Source organism: Miscanthus floridulus, chromosome 7 (genome assembly GCF_019320115.1).
Source record: "Miscanthus floridulus cultivar M001 chromosome 7, ASM1932011v1, whole genome shotgun sequence".
In the NCBI taxonomy this organism is placed as follows: domain Eukaryota; kingdom Viridiplantae; phylum Streptophyta; class Magnoliopsida; order Poales; family Poaceae; genus Miscanthus; species Miscanthus floridulus.
In genome coordinates, this window is record NC_089586.1 from 66,126,770 (window position 1) to 66,151,095 (window position 24,326).

General features: G+C 43.9%; 1 protein-coding gene across 2 annotated transcripts; it reads right to left on the bottom strand.

Annotated features, from left to right (window-relative positions):
* Positions 1-9,288: 9,288 nt before the first annotated feature.
* On the bottom strand, positions 9,289-18,588 carry LOC136467048 (polyadenylate-binding protein-interacting protein 4-like). 2 transcript variants are annotated; one of them, XM_066465602.1, is made up of 15 exons: positions 18,348-18,588; positions 16,993-17,142; positions 16,723-16,857; positions 16,463-16,593; positions 16,075-16,259; positions 15,522-15,699; positions 15,195-15,389; positions 14,460-14,584; positions 12,622-12,691; positions 12,501-12,534; positions 11,659-11,930; positions 11,242-11,388; positions 10,404-10,493; positions 9,847-9,903; positions 9,289-9,730 (listed from the first exon to the last, which is right to left on the bottom strand). In XM_066465602.1, exons 2-15 carry the CDS (start codon positions 17,138-17,140, stop codon positions 9,698-9,700), a joined length of 1,800 nt encoding a protein of 599 aa, XP_066321699.1. In that variant the 5' UTR covers positions 17,141-17,142; positions 18,348-18,588; the 3' UTR covers positions 9,289-9,697. The 2 variants fall into 2 exon arrangements, with proteins under 2 accessions (XP_066321699.1, XP_066321698.1); XM_066465601.1 differs by having other exon boundaries at positions 16,723-16,875; positions 18,348-18,586.
* Between the last annotated feature and the right edge of the window lie 5,738 nt (positions 18,589-24,326).

Here is a 24,326-nt window from a genome sequence, read left to right on the forward strand (position 1 = left end):
TCTCGTTCTGGGTTGCTCGGTGCATGCAAGTCCTGCTCAGGCTTGCAATCTGAGTTGGCAGAGAAGGTTGCCAAACTTGCTGAGTTTGAGAAGGCCAACTCAGATAGCACCACCACTACATGTGTTCGATGTGAAGCTTTGGTGTTGGAGCTTGAGTCCTGCAGGCATGACAAGATGGGAACCGAGGAAGAAAACACACAACTTCGGTCCATCTTGAGCTGGGTGTCGTGCAGTGAGCCTCAGTTGGGCATGATGGTGAGCCAGTTCAGGTGGGGAACTGACTCATCGTGAGTAGGCTTTGCTATAGGTGGGAAGGGTGAGCATGTCTATGGCAAGGTTGGTGAACATAGTGGTTTGAACCCAAGTGAGAAACCCACCAATACTCCCAAATTGATCAAGATCCCTCCACCAGAGTCTACCAAGCCTATGATCAAAGATGGTGTGTTTGAAGAACCACCAAAAGCTCCACCATCCAAGCAAGTTTGGGTTCCCAAACCGAACCACTTTCGGAACTCACTCGATACTCTACCCAACATCTCTAGTGCACCCCTTCCTAAAGCCAAAAAGCCTTAGAGAGTGAACCACATCCACAAGAGAGTGAGTCAACCACCATCCAAGAGAGAGGTGAGGTACCACTGTGACTATTGCCATAGAGATGGTCATTTGGCTAAGTTTTGCTTTAGGAGGAAGAGAGATGAGCGGCGCGAGTACGAGTTAAACAACCGGAACATGTACCATCCTCCCCATGGCGTACATGTACCGCCTGTTCAGAGGCACAGTGTTAGGCCTAGAGGTGCAATGCCTCAAGGTGCTAGGCCTCAGGTGGCGAGACCACGTGGTGGTCGTGCCCGGCGTGGCCCAAGTCATGATCTATATGACTCTAGACCTCACGATGGTGGCTTTCAGTCCCACACTCCTAGCGGACCACATTTTCCCCCACGTGATGATCGCTTCTCTCCAATGGGACATGGCATGTATGGTGTTTTTCCTAACACTTTTCCAGGGCAAATGACTCAACACTGGTATTCTCCTCATTTCACTAACCCCAGTGTTGTGCCATTTGCTCACCCCCTGTCTTTCTATTGATGCAGAGCGGAGGCCTGGAGAACACGTGGCTTGTTGATTTCGGCTGTTCGCGCCACATGACCGGAAGTTCCAAATGGTTCTCCAGTCTCGACCCCATGCAATACAAGGAGTACATCACATTTGGGGATAATAGCAAAGGTAAGGTGCTGTCTCGTGGGACCATTCGGGTCAATGAGTCTTTTATCTCGAAGGACGTTGCTTTGGTTTCAAGCCTGCATTTCAATTTGCTCTCTGTTTCGCAACTCCTTCAAGATGGGTTTGAGGTGCGCTTTAAGACTGGACTTTCTCGTGTGCTCGATTCTCAGGGACATCTAGTTTGTCAGATCATTCCTTTTGGCCAAGTTTTCAGAGCTGATTTCTCTCAGTCTTTTGGTTCTTCTCGCTGTTTGGTTGCTGGATCTTCTTCTGATTTGTGGAAGTGGCATAGGAGACTTGGTCACTTGAGCTTCGATCTCCTAGTGAGGTTGAGTTCTCTTGACATGATCCGAGGATTGCCCAAACTTAAGTTTGAGAAGGATCTGGTATGCCATCCCTATCGCCATGGAAAGATGGTGGCTGCTTCCCATCCTCCAGTGACTCAGGTCATGACCACGAGACCCGGTGAGCTACTCCATATGGACACTGTTGGTCCGGCTCGGGTTCGGTCAGAGGGAGGGAAGTGGTACGTTCTTGTGATCGTGGATGATTTTTCTCGCTATTCTTGGGTGTTTTTCATGGAGGGCAAGGACGAAGCGTTTTCTCATGCTCGTGACTTGATCTTGAGGTTGCAAACTGAGTTACCAAAGAATGCCATACGAGCTATCCGCAGTGACAATGGCACTGAGTTCAAAAACTCTCAGTTTGACACCTTCTGTGCTTCCTTGGGTCTTGAACATCAGTTTTCTTTGCCCTATGTCCCTCAGCAGAATGGTGTTGTTGAGCGCAAAAATCGAACTTTGGTTGAAATGGCCAGGACGATGCTCGATGAGCATAGGACTCCTAGGCGTTACTAGGCCGAAGCCATCAACACCGCCTGCCATGTTTCAAACCGCATTTTTCTTCGTGCTTTCTTAAAGAAGACATCCTATGAGTTGTGGTTTGGGCGTCCACCCAAGGTGAGTCATTTTCGAGTCTTCGGTTGCAGGTGCTTCATTCTTAAGCAAGGTAATCTTGACAAGTTTGAATCTAGATCTTCGGACGGTATATTTCTCGGTTACGCTTCTCATTCACATGCGTACCGTGTGCTTAATCTTGAGACTAACCGTGTTGTGGAGACTTGTGAAGTCACCTTCGATGAAACCATGCCCTCTTCTATTTTGGTCTTTGAACGTGCAGGTGATGAAGAGATGGGTGATAGCATTTTTGTTGAGGATGACGATGACGTCGATTGGGATGATCCCAAGCCATCTCAACCAGCTGCCTCGATCGAGCCAGCTTCGACCACTTCGGCTCACGGCCCTGAGCCCTCCACCTCTACTTCATGGGGTCCGTGCGAGCCACTTCCTCAATCGATTGAGGAGGCCCTAGCTGTGGATGAGGGGGAGGCAACTTCGTCTTTGGGTGCACCTTGACATATCCAGCGACGCCATCCTCCTCAGACCATGATCGGCGACATCGACGAAAGGGTAACGCGTTCCAAGTCTTATCATATTTCCCATTTTGCTCATTCTGCTTTCGTAGCTTCTTTTGAGCCTCGAGATATTGGACACGCACTATTTAATGCCGATTGGGTTAATGCTATGCACGAGGAGTTAGAGAACTTTGAGCGGAACCAAGTGTGGGTTTTAGTTCCACCTCCACCAGAGTGCCACCCCATAGGTACAAAGTGGGTTTACAAGAACAAGCAGAGTGAGGATGGGGTGGTGGTGAGAAACAAGGCGAGATTAGTGGCTCAGGGTTTTTGCCAAAAAGAGGGAATAGACTATGAAGAAACATTTGCTCCTATTGCCCGTCTAGAAGCCATTAGGATTCTTTTAGCATTTGCAGCTTCGAAAGGGTTCAAGCTGTATCAGATGGATGTAAAGAGTGCCTTCTTGAATGGGTACATAGAGGAAGAGGTTTATGTGAGGCAACCCCCTGGCTTTGAAAATCCAAAGTACCCCAACCATGTTTTTAAACTCCACAAAGCCTTGTATGGTTTGAAACAAGCCCCGAGAGCTTGGTATGAGCGTTTGAAAGCTTTCTTGCTTGATAAGGGTTTTAGGATGGGTTCCGTAGATAAGACTTTGTTCCTCCTCAAGCAAGGCACAGACATCCTTTTGGTTCAGATATATGTGGATGATATAATCTTTGGTGGCTCTTCTCATGCTCTTGTTGCCAAGTTTTCAGATACTATGAGCAGGGAATTTGAGATGAGCATGATGGGCGAATTGACTTTCTTCCTCGGGCTGCAAATCAAGCAAACTCGTGAGGGGACGTTCGTGCACCAAGGCAAGTACACCAAGGATGTGCTCAAGAAATTTGATATGGGTGAGGCCAAGCCTCTTTCGACGCCTATGTCAACCACGACGGCCCTGGATGAGGACAAGGAGGGAGAAGGCGTGGACCAGAAGGAATACCGAAGCATGATCGGGTCCTTGCTGTATCTAACAGCGACGAGACCAGACATCCAGTTCGCAGTCTGCTTGTGCGCGTGCTTTCAGTCTTCGCCGCGCACGTCTCATCATCAAGCCATCAAGTGGATCCTCAGGTACCTTCGTTTCACACCCGAGTTTGGTCTTTGGTTTTCAGCCTCCTCCTCTCTTTCTCTTTGCGGATATTCTGATGTGGATTATGCTGGTTGTCGTGTTGAGAGGAAGTCCACTTTGGGGACTTGTCAGTTTCTTAGATCTTCTCTTGTGTCTTGGTCTTCTCGCAAGCAGTCTAGCGTCGCCCAATCCACCACAGAAGCTGAGTATGTTGCTGCTGCTGCTTGTTGTTCCTAGTTGCTTTGGATGATAGCTACTCTGAGAGACTTTGGGTTAGAGTTTAGGCGAGTGCCTTTGTTTTGTGACAGCACCAGTGCCATAAGTGTAGCCAAAAACCCAGTCCTTCACTCAAAGACAAAGCACATAGAAGTTCGCTTTCACTTCTTGCGTGACCACTATGAGAAAGGTGATATCGATCTGCACCACATTGATACCCAAAACCAGCTCGCGGATATCTTCACCAAACCACTTGACCAAGCCTAGTTTGCTCGCTTGCGAGGGGAGTTTGGAGTTTGTTTCCCTTTTTAGAGGAGGGAAACTTTGGTTATTGTATTCTAGTTTTGCTTTTCTTTGTAGTTTAGCCTTTGTTTTTGTTTTTATATCATACTTGCATATCATATCATCATGTATCATATTGCATCCTGAGCTTCATCCTTATAGTAGCTAGATTGACACTATGCTCTTGTTGGGGATGTTATGGATATACATGATGTGCTTTTGGCTTAGGCTCCTCTTGATCAATTGATGCATGTTATGAGCTAAGCTTGTTTTCCAAACTGTGAACTTGATTAAAACTTATTGAAACATGAAATGTGTTCACCACTACTTGTGGCACTAGCATGTGTAGAATGTGTCGAGATCTTTTTCTTGCTTCATATATATGCTTAGTTGCTACGGCTCATACCTTGAGTTACACACTTGCTTGAGAAACTTGAATTTGTGCGAAAACTTGAAAATCAATCTAAGTGATTTGAAAAGATCGGGATGGGTCTGTACTATCCTATGTCAGAGTATCGAGACAGCTCCAAATTGCACTCATTGGTGAACTTGAGCTCTGTAATGGATACCGAGATCATTGTCTTAAGCTTCTAATTGCCTTTGGCATAGGCTTGACATGGTCGCTAAGTCAGGTTTTGATGGCACAGATAACCTCCCGCACACACTTGTCTGACAAACTTTGGTAATAAGCTACATAACTCTGATAAATTTCAATTGGTGTCTAAAATTTGATCAAACCACAAGTTTGTCTCATGACATGATGTGTGAACTTTGTTTGGGGTAGTTCACTTTGCATACATGTGTAGCACAAGGTCGATCTCCTGTCTATTTTTGCTATGTGCTCCTTTGGTGGTGAACCCTCTTTTAAAATTGCTCAAACTTGATCAAACTTACTTAAATGTCATATTTCATTTCATTTGGTCACCTTGAGCATTTGCTAGCACTTGTATGTGTTGCTATATATACATGACAGCATCCACTAGAGCATTCTTTCAATCTACTTGCTATAATCTTGAAGCTTCTGCATTCGCGCATTTCTGCATTCCTAGCTTGTTTTGAGGGGGAGTTGCAATTCTTGGGCTCTAGCTTGATAAGTGCATAGTCAACAAGGGGGAGAAGTTTCCACACTCACAATGTCACCTAAAGTTGAGCGATATGCATTCATTTGAGAGAGATTGCACTTGTTCAGGGGGAGTTGCATTTGAGGTGTTTTGCTAGATGTGTTGAGCCTTTGCCTCTTCTGGAGGGTCTAGCAGTTTTGCATTTGAGGTGTTTTGCTAGATGTGTTGAGCCTTTGCCTCTTCTAGAGGGTCTAGCAGTTTTTCGGTTTTTCTGGCTTTGCTAGTGGTGTTGAGCCCGTTGCCTCTTCTTGAGGGCTAGCTTTGTTTTACTTGGTTGCGTCGAGCCGTTGCCCATGTCTTTGGGGACCAAGTTTTGCTCATTTTCAAATGACCCGGTTCTTGGCTTTTCTTTGGCTTTTGGTCATTTGGGTGAGTTCTTTCTTTTCTCTTCTTCTTCTTTTTCTTTTGCTCAAGCTGTTCGTGTATTGGTGTTGACAATGCACTCATCAAGGGGGAGATTGCGAACACAAGGTTGACAAGTACTCTTGTGTGTTCGTTTTGTGATGAGTGATTGTCAATGTGATCCACGAAGTAGGTTGAGTGGTGACTAACCCTACCATGGCGAAAGCTATGTGTGCGACATGTCTTTTGGCTTGTGTTGTGCAGGTGTGAAGCTTGGATGCGGTGGTTGACGGCGAGGTGAAGGTCAAGGAGGACGTGCCGTGCCGATAGACCGGGAGCGGTGAAGGACGGACGTGAGGCTTGGACCGAGGGACCCAGAGGCCGGGTGACTAGCCGCGGTGGCTGACACTTGGGACATCGACAAGTGCAAGAAGACATGGAGTGACGGTGTTGACCGGGTCAAGACGGTGGACGCGTGAGTCGAGCGAGGCTCAGGAGGACTTGGTGGGCCGGCCGGTCGAGGACGGCGGTGACACGCGTCGGATGGCGGGGGACGCGTATGGAGTACGCTACTCGCGGACGGTTTGATGGTTTGGACCTCAAAACCATCGGATGGACGGTTTACAGGTTTGGGCCTCAAAACCCGGGCGGAGGTTCCGAGGAGGGACGGACGGCACGTGGCGGCATCGGGGAGTTCGCGTCGAGGCGAAGCTACCGATGAGAAGGCGCGGTGGCCGTCGGATCAAGATTACACCGGGTTGGACAACAACGCCCTTGGGCTTAGCGGTTCAACTCATTTGTATCTAGGGGCAAAACTGGAAATGTGTAATAGCCCTGTTAAATAGGATGAGGGAGCCCCCATCTCCCTCACCTCCTCCAGTTTTCATTTTCTCCTTTAGGGTTTCTTCCTCTAGTTTGCTTCCATGTATGAGAGAGGTCCACAACTCAAATTGTGACTTGGTTTTCAAGGAATCGGTGGCCGTAACCACCGTATGCCCTCCGGGATTCATGATTTAGTTGTGTTCTTGATGTGATTTTGGTGTTCTTCACGAGCTCCTTTTGTCCCTTCTTGTTTCCCCTCTCGTTTCTTCGTTTTGGGATGGTTTTGGTTCGTTCTTGTTGCCTTGGATCGATCAATGACATGAGTAGAAGCTTTCCACCGAAGGAAATCCACTAATTCCTCACGAGATCGCAGATCCGAGCAATTTAAGTTCTTGACCTATTTTTGGGGGGATTCTTCAATTCCTTCGATTCACGGAGTTAGAGTTTGTTTCGGGCCATGATCCTTTAGAGGTTGCCTTTCTACTCGCTTGTGAACCCTTGTGCAAAGTTTCAAGTCATTTGGAGTTGATTTGATCAAGTTATGGCTTGATTTGATTTTTCCCGAGAAACTGCTCGTTCATACCGGACGCGTCCGATATGATCTAGGACGTGTCCGATATTTCTCACTTTGGAGTTCTGAGCTGAAATTTGGTGGAGACCTTCCCTTGGTGTATAAAGAACTATGGTTAAAATTTCATGATTTTTGGACACCATTTGACGGGGTTTTGGATTTTTCTCTTTTGGTCAGCTTGCTGCTGAAAATACCGGACGTGTCCGAGATCATACCGGACGTGTCCGAAAATACCGGACGTGTCCGATATAATACCGGACGTGTTCGATATTTGCAGGAGCAGTGCTGTTTTCTTTTGGGAGTTTGCTCGTCTGGGCTTCGATCTGTGTTCCGTTTGCTCTGTGGTGACCCGCTGTGTTTTGAGGGAGCATCCACCATTCTCTAGGGTCGTGGTCATCAAGTCTTTCGTGTATGTTTTTTGGGGATTGATGTTGGGACAGTGGTCAAAGATTTCGAAAGAAATTTGAGGCTCCCATTCACCCCCCTCTGGTCGCCGTTTCCGGTCCTTCAATGCTGATGTGGACATTTTGCATGACAAGATAAATTGTTAGTGAGATTTATCTTTATAAGAGATATAGATATATGCTTGACAAACTCTTGTCGATTGCCTTTTAAAAAATGCATTAAAGAGAGAATAGATGAGCCTCCTAAAATATTAAAATAATCAAAACTTAATGAACGAATTCTTATGAATCGTCATTAGCTCCGTTGCATTGATGTAATTGTGTTATTGTAAGTGATATATGCATGCTTAGTTACAATTTACGAGCATCATAATTGTATTATGTGCAGAGATATTACCGTGACGTTTCCAGAATTCATCTTCCACTCACAAGTGCGGGAATCCTAATGCTAATGGATCCAGGAAGACATAGGCAAACCTAAATAAGACAATTGCCATGCACTTCTTTTCTGTAGAGGAATAATTGTGCTCTTTCAGGCAGCAACACTGCACCTATATTATTTGGTCATAGTAGCCAACATGTTCATGCATTATATATTATTTTGTCATAGTAGCCCACATGTTCATGCATTATAATAGGATGTACAACTTGTTGTGCGGCCGGCTGAATGACTTATGCTTCAAAAATTTATTCAACATTCATGTTATACATTCCAATTCATCTTGGAATCGGACATCATAATATAGCTGGACACATGGTACTCTAACTCGTATATGAGACCTAGAGGCTTGGAGATTTATCCAATGATCGTCCTACGTTTCAATTCATTTTGGGATCTACTCTACAATCCGGCCTAGACATGCTATTTGTGAAAATGTTGCAGCCATATAGTTATAGACATGCTTTTTATGTTTCTTTACCTGTGTGCCATTATAAAATATTGCAGTTGCATACAAGCTACTAAAAAATTCGAGCGGTCACAAGTGTCACTGGTCAGCACTTTTTTTTTTTTTTTTTTTGTCCACGCCATTCAGTCGAATAGCATACACGAAGGAGGTAGACTATCCAATTTTTTATTCATTCAAATCATGTGTGGGGCCCACCACTTCCATAACCCAAAATCAGAAGGGCCAAACAAGGGAAGAGTACAAAAACCGTTGAACTTATCCCTAACCCACCTCAACTCTATCCATCTTTATATCCCAAACCCATTCCCATGGGCTATCCAAATGCCACCTTTGATTCGGTCTTGCCGCCTGCAACAAAGTTGTCATTCTCCCAAAGCTCTACAACTTTCATTAAGGGTCAGGGTCATTTGCACTTCAAATTAGCGTCTAATTAAGTCCTAAGTTGACACTCTCAGACAATACGAAAGCCATAGGATCAGAGAGTGGCAAGGAGAAAAACACAACTTTCAGCAAATTACTCTAGCTAGAGGACAGCTGACTTTTCATAGCTCCATTTGACACTGTTAGCAGCAGACGAAATGGCATGGACGGCAAAAAAAATTCCAGCCAGTACCACTCGAACTTTTTAGCGACTTGTAGACAACTGCAATCTTTTATAATGACACACAGGTTTGCTCCATTGCTTTCATCTAAACCCAACCCACGAAGCAGGAAAACCCGTCCCCACCCATCGATACATACCCCATGTGAGAACCTGCCCCCCAAAACCCATCAAACCCCTCCCCATTAGCAGGCCTACGCTACTGAGATTCTCCATCCTCTCCAGGATTGCTACCCCAGCCGAGTATAAACGAGCAGATAGGTCAGCAATTTAATCCATTTCAGCTTTGAGAATTTCATTCAAATCTTACATCAGAACAAGCGTTAAGAAAGGAACACATAAATGTTACATGGGGCACTCACACATTTATGAATGTCATTTCTGGGTCGAACAGTTGACCCGCAATTTAATTTACAACATCAATAGTCTGACAAAAATAATAAGAAATTCCAGTCAACCTGCTTCGTAGCAACACTGATACAGAATGAAGAGCTTTTTGACCAGGCAATCCGAGCAACACAAGGTCGGTGGGGCTTTTTGTCCAAGCAATCCGAGGAACACAAAGTCAGGGAGGTCATCACCAGTTCTTTCCATTCTAATAGCGGTTTTTGCCTGGTCATAATCCCACCTGTGGGGATTGCTGCAATTTTCATCTAGCAGCAGTTCAAAATAGTATATCTAGAAGTTTCTTCCTCTGTATTGTTGCATCTCCTGCAAAACATATTTCAAACAAAATCAAGAAAGGGTAACTCACTATAGTGCTCTGATTGCTAGTCCAATGTCATGGTATGTACAAAGGCATATAAAACAGTCATTTTTTAACTTACATGCGCATAATAATAAACAGGACGAGTCTGCCCCCCCATCATCATCTGCTGCCCATACTGCACATACAAAGAAGTAAACTTAGCCCAGCACTAGCTTGGAGCAAATTAACAGTTCATCAGCAAGTTTCAATTTAGATTGAAGTGCTCAAATAAATTAAATAAGTGAACCTGCTTGATCACAATGCATTGTGATTTGTCAATCAAAATATTAAAGAGATGACAGAAGAAAGACCATTGCAAAGGATAAAGTTGTATTACTCAAACAAATAAGTTAATAACACTAAATGTTACTTCCTCCGTTCCAAATTATAAGAAGTTTTGGCTTTTCTAGATACATTGCTTTTACTATGTATCTAGACATAGGTATGCATAGCACAAGCTATGTATCTAGAAAAGTCAAAACGTCTTACAATTTGGAATGTAGCAAAACTTAAAAAACGCAGCCATTCACGATAATATATTTGAAATCAAATTTATCTGGGCAGCCCTACATGAGAACCCAGTATCATATAAAAGTGAAAAATGCAAAGTTAACTTACGGGTAAACCTTTTCTCACCTGTGGACCAGCAGGATGCATGTAACCCTGCGGTGATGCTCCAGGTTGAGTATTATACATGACAGGCTGGGCACCATATGCCGGTGGGAACTGCAATTTAATTTATGTTAATTTATGTAAATGCAATGACTATAATGTATTGCTCATTCTGAATCAAGGTTTGACTAATGAAGTACAACCTTCTGAAAAGAATGACTCAACAGTTTACACTTCATTAGTGCTCAATAAAATTAATCCCTCCATTCCAAATTATAAGAAGTTTTGGCTCTAGATACATAGATTTTGCTATGCAGTTAAATATACACTATGTTTAGATACACAGTTAAAGCAATGAATCTAGAAAAGTCAAAACGTCTTATAATTTGGAGTACAAACATATTATGAGAAATCCTTTCAGAAAAAACAAGAGATGAAAGTCCACTCGTTTAAGGGAAGATATTTGTCTGCAAAATCGTGATGTTACCAATATTACTACTGGTCAGTAAACTTTCAAGTTCTACTTAATATCGTAAACAATTCAGGAAAACAGAGAGACCAGTTCACAAATCTCATATTGGAGAGTTGATGGGGCTAAAACAATAACAATTACGTTAAAAAACAACAATAAGAATTACTATTACATAAGAAGGTGCCTGACAAGCAGGTAACTGGTTCTTAATGACAATTATTTTTGTTGGCAAACTAGTGCTCTCTTCAGTGATGTCTACTGAGAAAACTAACTTATTCATCTGAGACCAGTATTTGACCATCTGCATTCAGTCTGAAATCATGTTCCACCTATTTCATATAAACTTTCGAAGAACAAACATGAAAAAGAAACAGAGATACAAAGGCTCACCCCCATGCCCACTGGCAAACCAGGTCCAAGTGGTGCAGCCGGCATGTTATTAGGATAGTAATATGATGCATCAGATGATGTAGGGTGTGGTGGCCTCAAAGATGCTGACGGAGTGAAACTCTTGGCATTAGCATTTAGCTTGAATTCCTGATTGAAGAAACAACTATCATTTTTGATAAATTGCAAAAACAGATAAATGGACATATGTTCATAAACATGCAATCATAAAAAGGCCAATGTACTACCTCTTATCACACATCACAGATATGAACCATTTTAGGTTCCTACCAATAAAACTTATCTAAGTTTGATATTAAATACATAAAAGTTGTGTAGATTAACTTAAGATTTGGTATTAGCAGATTCATCAGGAGAAGTGATCAAAGAAGAACATAAACAACTTTATGTCAGACAGACCTTAGCATTAGGGTTCAAAGTTGATTTTTCAGAGGTAAGGGATCCTATTGAAGAGCTTGGTGACAAGCCAGGAGCACTCGCAGCTGAGTTTGCAGCAATGCGCTCTGATGTTGACCATGTTGAACTGCCAGGTCTTTGAGAGGAAGTCACAGGTTCCGTCGCAGAAGGATGTTTGACAGATACTGTCAAATCAGGTGTTTCTCGAGATTTGAATCCTTGACCAGAAGATGAGGGTTCATATGCATGTGAACTTGAGGGTCGCCCATCCAACCCTGCAGAAGTAGCATAGCATCACATATTATGCTATTGAAATGTTGCAATTTAGTAGAGCCAAAGAACAGGAGGGTCCAAAGCAATTTACTCAAATGAATCAAGATGCAGCTATAAATAAGCTCAAAACTAAGGAAAATACACATGCCAGGCACAAAAAAAACGTTTCCTACAAATTAACATCTGGTACGTAACATAATAATAGGGAAATTGGTCGGAGCCCAGGGGAAATGGTACCCCCATAAGATTAAATACAGTTGATCCAACATGTCGCGAAGTTTAAAAAAAATCAATAGAAATCATGTAATGGTGCACGTAAAACACACACATGGCACAGGAACAATCCATAAATGTAATGTACGTAATGGAACCATCCATTTAGAATCTTATCTTCATACAATTGATAAATAGCAAAAAGGACAAAACAACAACAATGAGATCCAAGAAACAATGCTTACACACAAAGAAAAGGAGAGCTGACATACATCCAAATGATCAAGATAAATGGAAAATGAGTCACCAAGTCTACAAGTACAGGAAATTTCCAATTGATGCTTAAATTTACTACTCACCTTCAGAAATAAGAGGTCTGGCACCATCAGATAACTGTTAAATAAAAAGAAAATAAGTTCAATTCAGGTGTGAGATGATTTTTTTTTAACGAATATATTTAACAAAGTAACATAAACTTACATTATTCTCAGGTTGCAACTTTCTGTTATCCATGTTTTCATTACTCTCTTTGCTCAGCTTTCTGTCCAACCTAAGGTGCACAACAATATGTCAAATTTGCTTTGTGCATCAATTATGCTGTCATCTGTTCTAACATGTTACTAGTGATCTACTTCGAAAACATGTCAAGTTCAACCAGTAAACACTGGAGTACACCAGTTCAGGAGCGATTTGATTTAGCTCATTTACAGTTAATCTAACTGTTGGTAGAAAGTTATTAAGTTGAAATCTTCAAAACGCATGTATACCATCTAATTTTGAGAGTACTGGTAGAATTTTCGGTTCAGAAACCCTGCCTACTGATATACAGGAGCAAGGAGAGGAACATGTACAATCAGCATAGCAGTTTAATGCCAAACAACATTTACACTTACACAGAGAATCTGTATTATGCTAAATTCTACGCTAGCAGAGACCATGGAAGGACTTTTCAGGGTTATCATAAATGGTCATTAAAATAACAGGTCAACTGGAAATGTTTATGCTGATAGAATTAATTCGCGTTTCGAGGAAATGATTAGAGAGGACTTTGCTTGGTTAGTCTACTTCCTGAAGCTGCCAATGTAAGTACTCTAGTGTTCTCCAGAGTTTCAAATTTTGTCTGAACTCTGAAGTCAAAGTTAGTTAGCATAGCAAGCCAAAATTCATAGATGTACAGCAGCTTGTAGGCAGTGGTGTGCATGCTAATTAGTAAGGCCAAAAATATGTTTGTTCCCCATCAATGTATGTGACTTGACATTGGTAAATGAGCCAGCACTTTCCCAGTTTTAAAAATACCCTGTTCTGTTCTATTTCCTATTTAATGTTTCTTATTACATGAGAGCTGCGTACTCCCATCTCCAACAGTGGAAACATATGTAAACCTAAGGAAATGCAGGTTTGGATACTACTTACATTACATACAAATTACAAAACATGCTTCAACACAGTATCATTGAAGTTCATGCTTTGCATGGGCTAAGAAGACGACGCATCTGCTTTGCAGTTGTTTATCATTCAGTAAGTACAGTTTCAACTACCACAAAGGATACCAGCTACATATGGTCAGCCCAGAAGAGCATACTTTTTAATGTTAGCATAAATCAATAAACTATCATTAGGATTGTAATGGTTAATATAAGTGATACAATAGAAAAAGCTTCAAAAGAGGCAAGCGTAACTGAAAACCATGACTCCAAAAATCAGAGTGGACATGACGAGCAACAGTCCTTGGAGCAATTGGTTAGACTAATAGCATAGCAGCTATGAACTCTTATGTATTATAAAGGTGGAAACTTGCACCCAAACTGGGGTTAGTTATTAGCATACAATCGAACCATTTTTGCGGAAAGGCTAGCTTTGAAGTGTTCTAAAATATGTTATCCTTCTTCAAATCAAATGACAAGTATAAATCTGGTGGTCTCCTGGAGGATTAACAATCACCAAATAATCATTGCTGATGAATTAGCAAGGGGTTAGGGGTATGAACATGCCAAGGTCTTAAACCAGCTTGGATGCAATTGAGAGCAGAAAAACAAGAAATGAATTTTAGTCCTAAGCAAGTCAGGGTAGACTTTCATTTGAAAGCAGAGCACTAATGAAAATAGAGCTTGAGCTCAGATTAACTAAAGCTAAATCGGCATGCGGTTGGCTAGATTGAGTTTAGCTACAGGTCAACAAGAAATAGAAACCTTATCATGGGAAGTAACATGAGATCATTGTGACTGCCTTGAAATCAGCTACTATTATATACAGATCTTACATTAACTTATATGCCCATAATTGAAGACTGAACAACCCAGGTGAAGAGGACTTTGTACCTGTTTTCATCATTGGACAAGGGTCTATCTGATAGGTGATCAGATGTTGGCTGGCTAACGCTATTGGTTTGGATAGTGGCAGATGCATCGGTATCATCAAATATGTGGGATGATGATTCTTCATCCTGAACATCAAAGAAATAAACTAAGAAACGTGCAGATGTCATGCTTCGAAATATTGCATTAGCATAGCTATTTTTATGAATATACTGCATCAATCAGATCATAGAATAACTATTCTCTGAAAACAAAAGGCTCTTAAACAAAAATGTAATTTGACTTGTAAGGTTCTCATAGAATAGATTGGAAATATTGTTGATAAAAGTTAAAAGGCAAACACTCCCCCAGGCTTCTTCAAGATAAAAGAACATGTAAAAAGCAAGACCTTATACTCTTCCATTCCATGTTTTTGAGAATGTATCAAGTCAAACTTACAGCAAAAAATAAATTAACAAGCAAAGTTGCACAGTAGAGACTGCCTAACACCTAAAAAACAGTACTTCCCCAATGTCAGTATATAGTGTACTTTGACCATCAATTATTAAATATATGTATGTCCTGTGCACAAAAGATGCATCACTAGATTCTTATTTCACAAATGTTGTAATAAACACTGGCTTTGTAGTAATTGATACATATTGTAAGCAAGATAAGCTAATGGTCAAAGTATATCTTGAAAGACTTTATGGAGTACTTAATTAACAACATTAGTATAAAAAAGTTATACTTCTGTACCATTTTTGATGAACATGCCAGTGAATCCTTGGGATCAATATTGACTGTCCTGTTAAACGAATCAACATGGCATGTACTGCTTGGAATTTTAGCAAATGGTGGCTTGTACTTGCTGTTATCGGTGTCTCTACGCACTGCTGAATATTTTATCTCTTCATCATGGTCCAAGTCATCACCCAGGAATAAGCCTCTCTCCTGCAGACATAATCTCAATACTTCAGATCTTTAATACTAAGAATGTGCCTGTATACTATATTTTTATGCACTCCAGTCTTCACTATACTTGCAACATTGAGACCAAAAACAGAAATGTGAGCCTAGGCTTACCTCTGCAAGATGAATATCTTTGGTATCTTCTCCCTCTATTTCTCTAGCTATTCTCAAAGCATGCTTTTCAAGCTCTCTCATATGAGGACCTCTCTCAAGCTTTGTGGTATAAATTTCTTCATTGAAAGTACTCTTTACCCCAAACAAAGCTGCATTGGTTTCAAACTGGTCCCAGCTCCTGCAAATGTATGAATTACTAATTATCATGCAGCCTTGTACAACCAAAGCAAATAATGTCAGAGATGTTCCAGCAGTATTTCCATCGATGCAGGCACTAGGATTAGGACATCAGTACAAACAATAGGTGCCTACACTGATGAAATCACATATTGCTGTTCAACATTATCATCTACATAGTCCATTTTTTGCTGTTCTGTTATATGGAAGTAGATTATACAATGTATGAGTATGAAACAATTAAAAGAAGCTGATAAGCAGAGATGATTGCTCATCTAACGACCATACATATCAATGACTAAGGTAGTAAGGTGGTTGGTTGTTGCAGTTGAAGGAAGAGGGAGAAAAACTTATATTACTTCAGTACATCAAATACCTATTTCCCTTTCTGTCATACTTCTCCAGTTCAATACACTCTGAATCTCCTTCATCTGGTGCCCAGCGCTCAAGTTCCCTCTCTTCAAGATAATGAGAGCGGGAAATAGCAGAATCAATCAGCAAGTCCTTCCTTTTGTCATGGCCAGGACCTTTTGGCAACTCATCAACGCCAAGTGCTACATCCTGACAATCCATATTGGATAGTCACTACATAATTAAATTAATGACATAGAAAAGGGATAATAATTCACAACACCTTGTCAATTCAATCCATAAACACATCAGAAGTACCCCCACATAAATCAAACAAACTAATAATTAGGGAAGGAATAACAAACGAAAATTTACGAACCATAGACAAGAAAAATAAGAATAGAGAAAGAAACCTTGGCGAAGACTTGTACAAGCTCCCTTGCTGGTATTATCATAGTCTCAGGTTTCTTTACAACATCATCAGCATATCTTTGTCCTCTGGCAGAACCATCCTTTATGACCTGAGCCATTTTTAAGACTACTCCTGTAGGAGAATCTTGAAGTTAAGTATTGAAGGAATATGACAATATAATTCAGGAAAACTGTGCTCGAATAGAAAATTGTTAAGGATTCTTAAAAGCTATGTCAGGAACTGAGAAAAAAAGAGGTGTACCGAAGTCTTTGTCAGAGTTTGTTGCATGGAAAATTCCAGAGATTATAGACCCATTTTTCACATGCACGTCCACATGATGCCCAATAAGTTGTGTTAGAACATAGATTAGCCGGTCCCTCGAATGGCTTCCATGCCCTAGTTTGATGCCATTTTCTTATCAACAGAAAACATTATCAACAATAGCTCATTTCTTAATAACAGAAAACATTATCAACAATAGGTCATAAATGTTGAAGTATTAAACCATTTAATATAAGGTGTGATGTTTACCTGAATTGGTAAAACCACCAGACGATGACCTCACCAAATTTATTTTACTTTCATGCCTTCCACTACCCTCCCTATCCAGCTTTCGATGGGGGAATCCATTCACAGAAACCCTACTAGGAGGGGCAATTTGCTGTTGATGACTCATCATTCCTGTACAGGAACCCAGAATTAATGCTGAGTCAAGTATAAGAAAGCTTTGCATTCACCAGACGAATTGCACTGGTTACTTGTGACAAACTGTTGGAGAACAAGTACTTAAGAAGCTGACCATCATACGATGACAAGGTCACAATTATCTTAAACACATGGAGTCTATGTAAACGGATGTATAATATTGCAAATACATATAAAGATCTAAGTACATTGTTGGCAAATACCACAGATGTATATAAAGACCATTGATATCTATAATATTGGAGTTGCATCTAAAGATTCCCATGCACCGCATAAAATGTCTATCACTGAGGCATATGCCGCATATCTAGATCAGAATTTGTATTATCAACCTAATAAAGTGACTAAGTAGAAAAACTGTGGCAAAAAGTGCTACTTGACAATTGTATTACTCATAACACATTTTGCGCAGCAAAAATGGGTGTTGCCATGACAAGCAAGCAAAGGTAAAACTAGGTAGTTCAAAAATGAGACGTATATAAATGCCTGAGTCCCCATTATATTATGTGCATAAGCACAGAAATGAACTACGCATTTGCAGTAGTTCCTTTCATGTACTCCAAACCATTATGGTAGTACATAAACTGATCCATTCACAGGGAGTGTAATCACAGACTGTGATCTTGTAAGATGTTGAAAACAACTAAATCATATGAGACTACATAAGATTACATAAGACTAAGACCATACCCATCATCTTATTGGATTTACCAGATGCAACATCATGTCAACATGTTAAACACAAGCAACTGGATACTGATTACAATAACCTGATTGCTAGTATAATAAAATAGGATTAACTAGATGCAACATTATTATATCACTTGAATTTTGGCACGGGTAGCGCTGCCCACCCAGCCAAAACAATGGATAGAAAACTACAATACAATAAGAATGAGTTGCCGTCTGACATATGCACAGCTATCGGAGCATGATATAAGCACATGAAATCAGGATCTCGGCAGCAGGTACAAAACAAAATCCGGACAGAGAAACGGCTCTCCAAGCTTTCTAGGAGGCCACGCACCTCCAATCTCAGAGATCTAATCCACCGCACCTAGGTCTACGATCTCGAGGAGGCGACCGAGCGCGGATGCACGCACCGCCCGTCCCGAATCCTGATCCAACAGGAGGAGCAGAGAAGAGGGAAGAGAGGCCCCGCACGAGGGACGGTAAGCTACCTGCTTCGTCGGAACCCTAGGATTCCGGTGCCGGCCGGATCGCCGCCGGGGACGGGTGTACGAGTCGAGGGGGCGAGGGCCTCCGGTAGCGAGCCGACGCTTGAACCGAGTGTGGAGGAGGGGGAAGGGAGGGAGACGCGGCCGCCGGAACCCTGCTCTTGACGACGAAGGCGCGGGGGGCGAGGGCGGCGGGAGGTGGGGTTGGGGTCGCCGCAGCAGCCGCGGTTGGGGAGGCGGAAGGAAGTCCGAATGAATCGGGGCAGCTCGTGCGATGCGACGGCGTGAGGTGTTAGTTTTCCTTGCCGGGTTCGGGCTTCCGCGGGCGGGCCGGTCCGCGGGTACGCCGCGTGGGCGGGCTGAGCCCGAGTTGCTCGTGCCGCCCTTCCAAGTCGCGCACCTGCCGGTGCCGCAAGCCGGGAGCCGGGAGCCGGGAGCCGGGAGGACGTGACTTGACCACGGCTAGGTGGGTAGGTGCCACGGTGAGCTTTCTCTTCCCCTTCCTTCCCATATCTTCTTTTTCTGTAAACGTCCTCCACTTCCGTTTCGCCAACATTTCAACACGCTTTTCGGGTGGCATATCCCCAAGACCCCAACACGTAGGAGGAATGTCATAGTGAGAGAGTACATGGCTGGCAAAGAAAGTATATAAATACCACTAGCTTGTAGAGCTTGGTTTGGATGAGCTGAATTGTGTTCAAACCGAAACAATTGCCTTGTTTAGTTAGTAAGGAAATTGATGAAGAGGAAACTTGATCTAGTGACTTCGAATTGATGTTTGATTTGGCACTTTGAGAACCCCATATATTTGCATACTTATTACCAACGAGGAGGAAGACAAAAATGAAGATTGACTACGAAATTGTCTCCAAAAATTGCATCTCGATAGGGACAAAATAAATTAATTAAATTGGTTATGTAAAGCTAGTGAGACAATCCCATTTACTTTGTTATCCCATCCCAAAGGAAAAAAAGTACAAGCATATGTGATTCGGTACGGTCAATGGCATCCTTGCTCAGTTGCTCGCCTCTCTATGTTTGTCCTAGTTGACATTGAGCCAAGCAATTGTATCAGGCAATGATAGTGTGACTAAGAGTTTGATCTAGAAACAAGTATAAGTTTGTGGTCTGCCGGAAGACGTATCGATGCGTCTCGTCCCCTCACCTCCCCACGCCACCGCCGGCGGCCACCATGGCCCTGCCGTCCACTAGCCCTACCGCCGCCGCGGCAAGCTTCCCCGCTCAGGCGCCTGGTTCCGCCCCCTCCTTGTCTCCCCACGCTCGTCCTTTCAAACCAGCGGGCCGCTCCAAGGAGTCACGATGGTCGGACTTGAGCCCAGCGTCCGACGATGGTGTGAGTGCCAGAGCCGGTACCTCTGGCTACCGTTCTTTTCTAGGAGGTGGTCGTCACTTCATTTGCCTCTAAGGCTCCGACTCCTTCTCGTCGTGACCACGTATCCTCCTCCGGTTCGAGGTTGTTCGTCCCCAACAACCCAAGAGAGTCCCTGATGCCGATGGAAGGATGAGGAAGGAGTCCCGCGCCACTCGCCGAAAGCTGCACAGTCCTCAACCGCGTCCTAAACGGCCGGTGCCTGCGGACGTCCGAGGGCTTTGTTTCAACTGCTTCTCGACGGCGCATCGTGCGGCCCAGTGTCGCTCGCGTCCTCGGTGCTTCAAGTGTCGTGGTGTCGGGCATCACTCTTACATCTGTCCTGGTGCGGCCTGCCTTGTTGGTGAGCGACCGGTGCCGGGCGGTTGTGTCTCGGTGTGGCAAAGGATTTATGCTCCGGCCCCGACGATGGAATCGGCAGCTGGTACGGCCTCCGCTGGGGCAACCCAGTCCAATGTTGAGGCCGCACTGGTTGTATGCGCCCCCATGGAAGGATGGGCGCGTCGATGACATCGGCCACGGCGGCGGCGCCGTCCAGCTCATGACGGCTCACCTTCCTCCCGGCGCAACTTTGAGGGCTGCGGTGGAGATGCCTCTCTGGGCTGTAGACCTTGGATGATGGCGCTTCCTCGGCCTTGACGCTTCCCTGTTTCATCGATTGGTCCGATTGCATGGTGCAGGCGGAGCAAGCTCTTCACAGAGCTATCATCGCCATGATTGTCGGCGACATCAGTCAAGCCTCGGCAACTGCCGTGGCTAGCCTGTTGGTGGCTAAGTTTGACACTAGATATGACAAACAGATAAATCCGCAAGCGCACGGATGTCAATGTAGCTTTTACCCAGGAGTATTCCAGGGTATCGAATTTCCACAAGGAACACGAAGTGATCTAGTGTAAGAACTAAGTTGTCTATGGATAGCATAAGGGTAAAGATAATGGGTAGAAAGGATATCTGTGGTTTCTATGAACTAATGCAAGACTAAGGAAACCTATATCATGGTTGTTTACTTAGGGGCACATCCCGCCTAGCAACCAGGAGGGATAACTAGACAAGGTCTGCCACGAGCCATACGTTTTAATAACTAAACCTATCGTGGTGGAATACAGAGGATGGACAGGGCTGTCACCACCTGCCACCTACCACCATCTATCCGGAGGCCTAGCCGTAAACATAGGCAAGCTATAGCCTAAACACCACGCTTAATCTATAGACTCACTACTCTAATCATGTACAATCTTTTGCTAAAACACTGCATAGCATCCTATTTATGTGTAAATGTATGTAATATAGGGTGTAAATCAATGTACGTAACTTAAAACGACCAACGGAAATGCTTAACGAAAGGTCGTTCGTGAAGTATAGAATTATCAAGTACGGATATTTGTGAATTTTTATTGAACGAAAACACTATTGTTGGGTTCATAAACCCGGGGTCCCTTGGGGACTGGCTTCCCAAACAAGGGCTCGGCCCAAACTGACAACGCACAACTCATGGGCCGGCCCAAGTATCAGAACGATGGGCCAGAACGGTGATCCGATCACCAACCGGAAGGCCCGACCGAGGAGGAACGACACCTACTTTCCGACTCTGGCCCACCTCTCCGACCGAAGCACTCACTTTAGACTCCAGCCGCCTCCGGCCAGCCTCTCTGATCAGAAGGCCTGGCCCAAAGCACTACTGCCGACTCCGACCCCATGTCTCTGACCGGTTTTTGTAGAAGCCCTGCTCACCGCTCTTCTCCGACTAGCGCAACCAGAGCCGACTAGGACCAACCGACCGGGGACGCCCGCTCGGAAAGGACTAGGGAACAAATGGAGAAAGCAAGGCATGGCACACAAGTCATGCCATGATACCAGGGACCATACCATGTACGCCTGCAGGAACAGTACTCTACAACCTCCCTGACACACACAGTGTTGTAGGCGCCGATATTTTTTCCTACAATATTGTGGGCACCATTGACTCCTATACGGTAAGGCTCCCTGAAAGGTCCTTGTTGGTTTTGGTAATTGAGTGACAACCTAGGTGGACTAATTGTGTTTATGTGAGATACACAGGTGATTAGTCCACAGGTACATGTGTGTGAGCAACATATGCCATGAAGGTGAAAATGGCTTGGAGATGTTGCAAAGCTCACACATGTGATGATGAAAGAGCTTATTGCACATGAGACATGACATTGAGTCATGTGATCAAGGTGGAGAAGATCAAGACAAGACTTGGCTTGATGGACCGGTTGCAAGCGTGAAGGGCAAGTCGAAGGCTTTGGAGTGATGGACCGCGTGGCGGTGAAGCTTGAGCAAGACTTGGCGCCGATGGACGATGGCAACGGCGAAGAGCAAGTAGAGTCAAGATCGATGAACCAATATGATCATATGATGATATGAAGTGGATCATATCATTGTTGATCGTGTTGGTGCATGTGTTGCATCAACATTGGAGAAGATGGAATGGAATGCGCAAGGCAAAGGTATAACCTAGGGCATTTCATTTCACCGGTCATAGGTGTGTAGAGAAGTTTATGACCGGGTTTAGGATAGATGGCCGTACTATCAAGAGGGGCAAACTTGTTTGCATATCGGTCATCTGGTGCCACTCGAGTGATCTAACTTTGCATTATCGCTAGGATCGAGTGGCGTGGCAAGTTGAGTGGCTAACATCCTTTGGGAAATGATTGTGAAAATGCTAACACACATACACATGGTGGTGTACACTTGGTGGTGTTGGCACATTTACAAAGGAGGTGGTGTTTGCAGGGGTGAGATGGGTTTGGGTCCCTCTCTCCCTCCCGCCGAGCTTGCGAGGTGGGATTCGGCGCTTTCGGGAAAATGGAATACCTATTTTCTATTGCGCCGGATGCAAATTCTTGGTGGTTAGCACATTGGTGCAAGGGTGAAGAAGTTAGAAGTGAAAATGAGTTGGTCGCGAAGATGCCGGCGTCGGTCAACTAACCTGAAAGGACCTAGGATGCCGCCTAGAGGGGGGGTGAATAGGCGTTTCTGAAAATTAACACCTTTAAATGCGGAAACAATTAGAAAGGGGAGTTTCCAAAATGGAAACTCCAAATTAAGAGTACTACCACCCCTCACAAGTTAGTCACAAAGTAAACAAGGTATAAAGAATATATTTAGAAGCTACAACCCTGCAACACCAAGTTAGAACAGAGAATAAATATTTTCAGTGCAGACAGGAAATACCGGACGTGTCCGGTATGAATACCGGACGTGTCCGGTATACACGATTTCTGCAGATCGGCCCCGAACTTGCTCCTTTCGATTTCTATCTTCAAACCAAACTGCAGGCACTTGATGGAGATGACAAAATACACAGAGAACCTGCAGAATAGCTAGAGCAACACAAATATCAAATGAAATGCGAATTGAGACACGATATTTGTTTTACCGAAGTTCGGACTCGTTCGAGTCCTACTCTCCGTTGAGGGGGCTGTGGGCGACCCAGCGAAGGTCAGCCCTAGAGGGTACCACGAAGGTCACTCTAGCCGGAGTCTTTTCCAACTCCTTTTCCTCCTTCCACTAATTTGATTCCGAGGCGGCGGAATCGACCGTTACAAACTTTCCAAAGCAACCACAATCTCTCGGTTGCTCTCCGGCGACGCCTAGCCGTCTAGGACCGAAGAGTCTAAGAGTAACAAATGCGAATCACGAGATTGACAATATGCACAAGTGCTCAAGTGGTGGCTTGCTCTCTTTTTCAAATTCTTTCTCAACCCACAAATTGATTTTGCAATTTGGATCACACACTCACTAAGAGAGGGTTTAGGAGAGTTGGCAAGGCTCAAAAACGTGTGTCTATCTCAGCAGAATCAGCAGCCTCCAAAGGTGGAGGCTTGGGGGTATTTATAGCCCCCTTGAAAAACTAGCCGTTTTATAGCCGTTGCAATACCGGACACGTCCGGTATGCGGTATGATTCATACTACGCCAACGGTAACTAAGTTACAGTGAAGTTGTGAGGCGTCGGAACTCCCGAAGAACGCCGGGACTTCCGACCATCGGAACTCCTGACTCAAGTCGGAACCCCCGACCCTCAGTAATTTTGAAAAACATGTAACTGAGTTAAAGTTAGTGAGGTGTCGGAACACCCGACATATGTCGGAACTCCCGATCGTCACAGCTTTTGAAAACTAGCCGTTGGCTTCTGGTCATCCATACCGGACACGTCCGGTATGCATACTGGACATGTCCGGTATGACTAGGACAGTGAACCCTCCAAGTCGGTCGAAGTGCGCCACGTCGGAACTCCCGACCCATGCCGGGACTCCCGACCGTCGGAACTCCCGACCTACGTCGGAACTCCCGACGAACCAACCCAAGAACAACAGGTTTGCAGCTGCTGGACAAATACCGGACACGTCCGGTATGAATACCGGACACGTCCGGTATTGCCAGACCAGCAAGAAAATCAATTAGCACTTTTGTCGCTCAAATACTCAAAACTCACATGGGTTGGCTTGAGCACTTATGAAACATTATCTATCAACATGATGCATCCCTCTTAATAGTACGGCATACCTATTAAACTCAAGATAAACGGAAATATGAATTTGTACCACTTGAGTTGTTCTTTTTGAAT

Coding starts and splice junctions, on each gene's coding strand:
- LOC136467048 (XM_066465601.1), bottom strand. CDS start 17,140: ATGATGAGTCATCAACAGCAAATTGCCCCTCCTAGTAGGGTTTCTGTG. Junction 15,390..15,521: donor AAGATATTCATCTTGCAGAG/GTAAGCCTAGGC, acceptor TTATGTCTGCAG/GAGAGAGGCTTATTCCTGGG. Junction 12,535..12,621: donor AGTTGCAACCTGAGAATAAT/GTAAGTTTATGT, acceptor TTTATTTAACAG/TTATCTGATGGTGCCAGACC.